This window comes from Cheilinus undulatus, linkage group 9 (genome assembly GCF_018320785.1).
Source record: "Cheilinus undulatus linkage group 9, ASM1832078v1, whole genome shotgun sequence".
NCBI lineage: Eukaryota > Metazoa > Chordata > Actinopteri > Labriformes > Labridae > Cheilinus > Cheilinus undulatus.
Genome location: NC_054873.1, coordinates 17,594,615 through 17,603,455, shown reverse-complemented (window position 1 = coordinate 17,603,455; position 8,841 = coordinate 17,594,615). Strand labels below are relative to the sequence as shown.

At 37.7% G+C, this 8,841-nt stretch overlaps 1 protein-coding gene across 1 annotated transcript in view; it reads left to right on the top strand.

Moving 5' to 3' along the window:
• Positions 1–1,718: 1,718 nt before the first annotated feature.
• The window catches only part of LOC121515304 (PDZ domain-containing RING finger protein 4-like), a 227,645-nt gene continuing 220,522 nt past the window's right edge, over positions 1,719–8,841 (top strand). The window contains exons 1-2 of the mRNA XM_041795999.1: positions 1,719–2,184; positions 2,286–2,372. Coding sequence (XP_041651933.1) covers positions 1,798–2,184; positions 2,286–2,372 — 474 coding nt within the window. The 5' untranslated portion in view covers positions 1,719–1,797. The remainder of the gene's footprint in view (positions 2,185–2,285; positions 2,373–8,841) is intronic.

Here is an 8,841-nt window from a genome sequence, read left to right as displayed (position 1 = left end):
AGTTACTTAGTTTTATGTACATTTATTAGTACTGTTTAATTTCTACACAACCAGTGAAAGAGTCTGTTTTAATATGGAAGCCCATTTTTGCCACTTCAAAAAGGAAAAAAATATGATTATTCTCAGATGAAATTGTGAGATAGAAAGTCAAATCTATGAGACAGAAAGTCAAATTATGAGATAAAAATAGAAATATGAAAAATGAAAATTCAAAATTATGACTTAAAAAGTCAAAATTATATGATAAGTTGAAATTCTGATTTCTGAACTAAATTACAAGATATTGAGTCATAATTATAATAAAGAACTTTGAGCTGTAAGATGGATGTAAAAATAATACAATGAAAGTATAAATTATGAGATGAAAATTCCAAATTCCTACTTAAAAAGTCAAACATATGAGATGAAAAGTCAATCGATATATTAAGTCATAATTGTGAGATTAAAAAAATCAGAGTTGTAAGTTAAAAAGGAAGAATTTTGAGAAAGTAAGTATTAATTGAAATATATAAAGTTGAAATTATGAGATAGAAAAAGTTTAAACTGTTGTACTAAAATTTAGAATTGTGATTAATAAGTCATGGTTATGAGATAAAGTCAATTATGAGATGAAAAGTCAAAATTATGATTAAATGTTATTTATGAGTTATAAAGTCATAATCATGAGTAAAAAAGTCATCATTGTAACATAAAAGGTTAAGGAAAGGGTGGATAGAAAGGCATGATTATGAGGTGAAAAGTATTTTTATTAAAAAGGTACATTATGAAATAGTAAGTCATAACTATGAAATGAAAAGTTAGGTTTAGGCGATAAGTCAAATAATGAGATAAAATGTCAATTATGAGAAAGCAAGTCAAAGAGGAGCTAAAGTAAAAGTTATGAGATAAAAGTCAGTTGTATAATAAGCCATTATGATGAGCTAAATGTCAAAATTATGATTAAAAGTCAAAATCATGTGTTGTAAAGTAATAATGGTGACTTAAAAGTCAAAATAATTTAAGACAAACAGTTGAAATCATGAGATTTAGATTCTTAATGATTAGAAATTAAGTTTTTTCTTACAAATAAAATATGAGATAGAAAGTTTGAATTTCGACTTATCTCGTGACATACTATCTCAAAATTTGACTTTTTATCTCATAATTCTTACTAATTCTCATTATTCTGACCTTTTATCCCATAATTTTTATTTCTGTCACATAATTTCGTCTTTTTAATATCATAATGTCAACCTCAGGTCATTTAAGATTAAAAAATATTTTCACAATTCTGATTTTTAGAACTGGCAGAGTTGGTCCTCCACAGCTTCGTGATTTGAGGTTATCAGGTTATTTTAGACTAAGTATCACAGCTGTATTATTCCAGTCAACTATCCTGCTGTATGGGACACCCAGCGCCCTCTGCTGGTGAGGAGGAATGACACATGTCAAGTCAACAGTAACTTTGGCTGTTTCACCATTGTACAGTGCTAAAGAACATGCGGTTTTGTGATTAAGGTTTCACTAAACGTTAAATTGTAAGATGAACACACTGTCTATATGTCAAGCAGAATAAAAACCGCTGAGACTGAGAATATGGAGCAGAAATGAGTCAGCGGGCTGAAGTTTTCTCGTCAGTTTCGGACTCAGAGCTGTTCCTCAATCCTCATCTCATGCAGAGCGAGATTTGGTGCAGCCCCTCAGCTCAGCCGGAGCTGCGCAGACCGGTCAAACTTTCTCTCACTCCTTCATGTGTTCAGACTTGTGCAACAACTTTGTCCTAACTCTGTGCTCCGTGTAAAGTTGTCTGTGTAAACTATGTGCGCTGACTGCCCCACTTCGGGCAAAGACAAGGAGACGAACTTAAAGCCAGGCGGGATGGAGCCTCAAACAAAGCCGGAGCTGGGTCACGGTGCTGAAGGTGTTTGTCAAGGAGGATGCGGGCTTCTTCTGACCGGGGAGGAGCACTGCTGCGTGGACGCTCTGCGCTCGGTCACCGATGCCCTGGAGGAAAGAAGTCTGACTTTGGAGCACGAAGCTCGGATGTCGAGGCTGAGGTGGAACCGGAGGGAGCAGTACCTGTTAGCCCAGGTGTCCAACCTGCAGAACGAGGCTCAGCTCGCTGCTCTCCAGTACCAGAGGAGACTCCACCAGTACATGCTGCACATCAACAGCATAGCAGAGCAGGTCTCAGGCTACTATAAGGTAGGACTGCTTCTTAGGTTTAGGTGTTTATGTTTGACAAAAGTATAATTTCTGAGCTGCTCATGAACTGAGCATACGTCTGTGTTTGTTGGCTGAATCAGAGAGAATTGGGAGCAACTTCTGACAAGCAGAGCCAGGTTTCTGACACAGCAACATGTGCAGAAGAAGAGCAACTCAAAGCACCTGAGGTAAGAGAAGCATTCTCACTCCTTCCAGCTTTTATCTCCCGTTTTACGACTTACTGCTGGAGCCTTTTTGCATTCATGTCTCAATAATAAAAAAGCCTCAGAAGAACATGCACTTGGTTGATGCTTCTCCAAAATGGCCAGAGGCTGCCTGTTAGTTCACACCAGGAGACACTTCCTAGAGCTGTTGATATAAGCTCTTTTTTTGGACTGTTGTAAAGAAAACCACAGCCTCTGTTTTCTTTCTTCTAAAGCTGTTTCTCTTGCTGCCTAGGCCCAGGCTTAACCAGACTTATGAGTGTGTAAATGTTGACTTTGGGATCACAGTGTATGCTATGGAGTGTTTGCAGTCTGTTCAAGGAGATGGTTTATAGAAGGTAATCTCTCCACATGCTGTACTGTTTGTCATTTGATATGTTGTGGTCTCTTTTCTCACAGTGAAAGTGTTTATTTATTAAAAAAAAGAACTTGTCCCTTAAATACCCAGTTGGATGTCATATATATTAGGCTACAAAGTCTATAGTTGTACTTAGCAGTCTGTACTTGCTAGTAAAACAGATTTATGTCAGGCCTGTGATTGGAGATCTATCAAAGTTTCTGACATTGTGGGAGATTCTGCTCTGTCTTCATATTTTGTTGTCTTTTCCATTGAAGAAATCCCTCTAAAGGGTTCTTTTTTGTCTCAGCTGATCTGATGTCATGGTTCTGGTTAGTGTCCTGCCTTTTTGGAAAGTTTGGGGTCAGAGCAAGTGCTCATATTTCACAGAGAATCTCTGCATCATAAAAAGCAATTCAGAGAAAGTGCTTTAAAGTGTTACAATTTTTTTCAATTGCAAAAACATATTTGGGGGAATGTCAACACAAAACTCCAGTTTAAGAAAATTACTTTGTCTAACTTCTTGTCAAAAGAACCTCATTACAATCATTTTACACCAAAACATCCCTTACAAGTCCATATCGAAATCTTATTTCAAGATCCAGAAGGCAAAAAAGGTTGACTAGCTTATAATAGGTAAAAATGAAAATGCCAATGGGGCAAGAACCCAAGTACGAACCTTTTAGAGCCCTAGCAACGAGAACCGAGTTGTGTGAGAACCTAATTGTATCTGCAGTGATTATTATAAGAACACATTTGCTGCAATTGCATAGTTTTTGAGCCCTGAGCATGTTCCGATTTTAGAAAGTTTGCAGGTGCATCCAGTCTACAAAAAAGTGTTTGTGGGCAGACACTATCTCCAGCAGGAAATGTGCATTTGTTATTGAATGTGCAAAAAAGGTGTTTGGCCATTTCCAGGGGTCATATCTGGACTAGATCTTGTTCAATACTGGCAGCTTTTTTTGCTCTTTATAAATTAGTCGGCTCCGTTTTTTAAATTTGTATCTGGACTTGTCAGGTAAATGTGGCTTATAATATCTGTAATCAGATATTATGACAAAAGTGATTGATTGTACTTTATTTACATATTATGCACAAAAAGTGCCCAACCCTTATGAGACACCAGAAATACCATTGTAGTGTTAAAAAAATCAGTCAAATACAAGCAATTACAATTAAGTTTCACGATCTTTTCCCAGCTCAGTGATCAACAATACATTAAGTCTGCTATAAAAATGTTCCCTTTCTGAAGCAGAGATCAAGCTTTTCATAATTATCCAACCCCAACAAAGCCATCATTAACCGAAGACAAAAACACTTGCGTTGCTTTTTGCAGTGGAAAACATTTCCATCGATGCTTATTACGAAAGTGCCAGCAAGCTCCATGAACATTTAATTGGGAATAAACACATGCAGTGTGGCTCAGTTCTGCAAAGGACCTAACAAGCAAAAACAGTTCAGACTGAACTGAGATGAGGCTCAGGGAGGATTCCCGCTTTGCTTCACCAGCCAGCCCTGCCCTCACCATTACATTTCTAAGCCCATGTTACCGGGCAAACTTAACAGCTTCACTGTAACCAGCTGATCTACAATATGCTGATTATTATCACCAAATATTTCAAATAAGATTGAAAATTTATGCAGAGCAGACCTGTATTCTTAATCCAAATCTGGCTGGTTTACAACCCTTATTTTATTAACTTGTAAAATCAGACTGTGATTATAAATAAAGGTTAATATAGGAAAAGAAAAAAAATGTCAGTGGAGCATTCACAGTGGGACAGCCTTTGACCAGTTTCCACTGACCAAACACCTGCTGTATGTGTTTTCTATGGGTATTTGGATTATTGAGCCACAGGTTATCATTATAATAAGCTTTCTGGTGAAAACAAAGTTAATTCCACTTAAATCATTTTGTTCATCAGTGATAATAATCTTTACAAAAGAACACTAATTTCACATTTTGAAGGCTAAGCACAATAGGTGAAAATAAAAAGCTAATGTTTGGATATGAGGGAACTCCACCACTGTCAACTTCAAGGTCACTACTTAGCTTCCAACTTTTATTTTGTGCACTTCCCTCTTCCATTGAACTACTCTTAATTTGAACAACGAATTTCATCGTTTTAGTGAAAAACATCCACTGGGTAAAAGATGGGCTATTGGATGAATTCACATGCTCACAGTGGCGACCCTTTTTGAGATTGAAACTTGGCTGATGCCATCCAGAACATTCTCCTAACAGAGTTGCTGTGATTGGCTAGTTATATGTAAGCTCTTCCTGATAGGTTATCAGACTTTTACAGCCTCCTGCAGCCATTGCCGGCTGTTCTGTGTTGCCCCTTATGTCTGTCTCTGTTCCTGCAGTTTCCTGGTGGATGGTGCTTGCCACACCTGGCAGGCCTGACCAGTCCCCAGTTGTATGAGGCCACCGTTACTACAGCTTTCAGCCTGCTAACACCAAGGCATACTCCTTGTTGCACCAGGTTTTCATTTAGTTTTTTCCTATGTTATTTCAATAAAACCAGAGTCAATAGGCTCTTGAAAATTCCTTCTATTACATCTGCTTGATCACCTCTAGCATTAAATCCTGACTCTCATTGTCAAATCAGAGCTACTGGTCTATTAGAGTAGTCATCTTAAGGTCTCTTAGATTTTACTGGCATATTGAGCTCTTGCTCCTTTGAGACATCTGAGCAGATTATAAATCATTTTTATGCCACATAAATATTTGTTTCTGGTACCTCCACATCTGTCACTTCACTATGTCGATGTATTGGAGAAAGATTTAATCTGACTGAAACTTTCAGAACTGGAACCAAAGCACTTAAAAGTATTGTCTACATGTTTTATGATTTACTGCAGTGCTATGATTCTTCTGAAATTTTGCCAAAATGTATTAAAATCACTATACATGAACAAAATTTTGAATTCTTTCATAGAACATATTTTATACCTCTGTAACTCAGCGAATGTTCCCTAGCACTTCAAGCCTTTCATTTAAGTACTACATAAAGGTACATATATCCATATGTTTTACTCATGTGACCAGGAATTTTGGAGAGAGGTTCACTCTGTGATTCAGGAGATAACTGGCAACAGTTTCCATTATCCTCTTCATTTTATCTGTTGAGTCATACTGCTAATGATCTCTGTAATACATATGTCAAATCTCAAAACCATTCTTTTGTCTCTTTCTCAAATAAGTGTATCGTGCTGCATTGGTCTGCTGCAAAGGTCCCATCAGCTGACATGTGGATTTCACAAGTCGCAGCCCTCTACCCCTTGGAGAAACTGACTCATGACCTCAATCATGAGTCTGACAAATTCTGGAGACTATACAAGCCCTTGGATTCATTCCTTCAGAAACTTTAAAAGCCGTTTTCAGTTCCAAACTGTAGAACTTTATCACATTTTCTATTAGTTATTGTTTGTGTCGTTGAAATATAAAACTCAATATAAAGAGAAAATATAACACTTAAGTTAATACATGATTAAACATTTCCCCTTTTTTAGTTTAAATCATACACATCTCTTATTTTCTGTCCTTTGAGCCAGGTCATGACAAATTGGGGGCTCATCCAGGACCGACCTGATACATTAAAAAACAAATAAATAAAAGGGGTGCAGATGGCCAACTTTTTTGGTTGTGCCCCATGTTCACATGCAGCCCGAGTCCAACCTGTCGTTCCCCACTCTCATCCTTGTTTCTGACACTATCCACGGTCTTCCTCTATAATAACGCAGGGTTTCCTATCAGTTGTATAGACCATGGTGCTCCGCCATATTCTAATCTTTACCACCAAAGTCTAATTTACTCCGCCAACGTTACATCCCATTTGAGCTGTACGTGCACGTGGGCCATACTGCGAGCACAGAGTGAGGCGCGGACAGACGCTCTGCACTGCGTGAGAGCTTCAGAATCTCAGACGGAGCCTTGAAGCATTTCAGGTGAAACACTTGTTCGTCTTCATCATATAACCATGTAGAATCTGCCTATTCATATGGAATCGCATGCTCCCACGTGTCGCTCTCAGCTGTATTTGGGCTGCATAGCGCACTACCTTAATCTCTAAATCAATGAATATTCTTGTAATATTCTCGTCCTTATTGTCAAAACGTCAGTGTGCGAGCATGTGATTGAAAAGACTGAGCTTCAGTGAGACGCTTCACTTTACAGGAAATAATAACAGTATTATAACAGATATAGCACATGTTTAAAAACTCTCTGTACCCACTAATAAGGTAACCTGACACACATCCATCTGGTAAACCACTCAGAGACAGCGTTTGGTAAAGGGCAGAGCCTTTTAAAAAAACTCAGAGGGTGATGGATGAATGTTCTGTCACATCTTTACGGGCCAATCAGAGCAACAAAATATGTGATGTAGACGCTACCGAGGTGCGCCCCTACCGAAGGAGTAAACCCCATAGAGAACTGCATAACTCAAATCATGGCGACTGTAGACGTGTCAGTACACGACTTTTGTCGTTTTTTAAAAGAAAACAACTCACTGCTGTTCTTTGTTCTTCTTTTAATGAAGAAATGTTGTCAAGTCCTGATAAAACTGAAGCTTTAGCAGCATCCATGCCAAAGTCTTCCACAATAATTGCACTGGCCTCTTGTTGCTGCTTGCTTAAGTCACAACTCTGCTGCACATGAAAGCACTGCCCCTCGACGCTTATTGGTGCTGTCACGGAAACGGGCGGATCCATCTGCTTTGCAAGGCTGCTAATAAGGCAGAGAGAGAGAAAGTAGCTCTCAATTGAACAGTTTTCATTTCTGTCTGAGTGAAACTGTCTCTGATTTTAGTTATTTGTTAGATAATTCACAACACCTTCAGAAGTCAGAACACAGCTTCTGTAAACGTCTCTGTTTTTGTGATTGGAGTAATCCCTGAGAGTTTTAATAATGAACAATTTTTTTCTCTCTAGAATGCAAACTTAACATAAAAATTACATTCATGTATCATTTAAATAAATTTGTTTAATTGGCTTATACACACAAGATAATAACTCCAGCTTAAATAATGGAATGAATGTCAACATTAATACAGGAAATAAAGGGCTGTGACACAGTTTTCTGGTCGAGATAAGTTTTAGTTAACACCAGAGATGGTCATGTGACCTGCTGCAGTTTGGAGGATGTTTTATATAAAACATTTATAGACAGTAGATGTTGCATTATGAAAATAACAATCAAAATCCATTAAGGACAATGTTAAAGGTCATCTTTAGAAGTCAATAACAGATATTTTCTTGAGAAAAAAAATCTGTATCATCCAAAATCTTGGTAGTCAGGTCAGGCAAGGACAAACTTAAAAATCTGGAATTGGCCAATCAAATTATAATCATTTCACATCTGATTGAATTAGAAAATTGTTAAAGAGAATGAAGTCTATAGAGTTTGCCTCTTCATTTTGCTCTAAAAACACAAAAGATTGATGCATTTAACTTCAAAACATTCCTACATTTTCTCCTGGGGGAGCATGACCCCAGAACCCCTTAGAGGATTCGGGGTCCCTGCACCATGGTCTGTGGGAAACACTGTAACGGCATAAAAGCCTGAAGACAAATCTTATAAAAAACAAAGAAGTAAGCAAAGAAATAGAAAGGAGAGCACTGATGCATACCGATCACACACACAATGATTTAAAGGACACTTCAATATAAGTGGCATGCCGTGATTAAAATGTTATTTTACTACAATTTAAATGAAACTGTGGCTTTAAATGCAACTATACTTATGTATATATACTTATATAATATATATTGTGGTAGCAGTGGACAATGATTATCTTTCAGAGGGTTCCATGCTTGGCATGTCCTCTAAATTTACACTTTGCACATCAGCTGTAGCCATGTTTTAAAATTAAAAACACCACGAAGAAAAACACTGTCAACCCTTTTGGCCCGAAGAACTTGGAATACAGGCTAATCATCGCCTGTTTGCTTCTTGCCTTCAGCATAATTTGGGCCTAATGGGATAAACATTTGGACACATTTCTAACTGTTTGTGTGTCTTCGTTGTTGCCGGGAATAATTTATTAAACCTCTCCATGGGGCTGCCAAATCCAGCTCTTGTTTGAGTAAGCT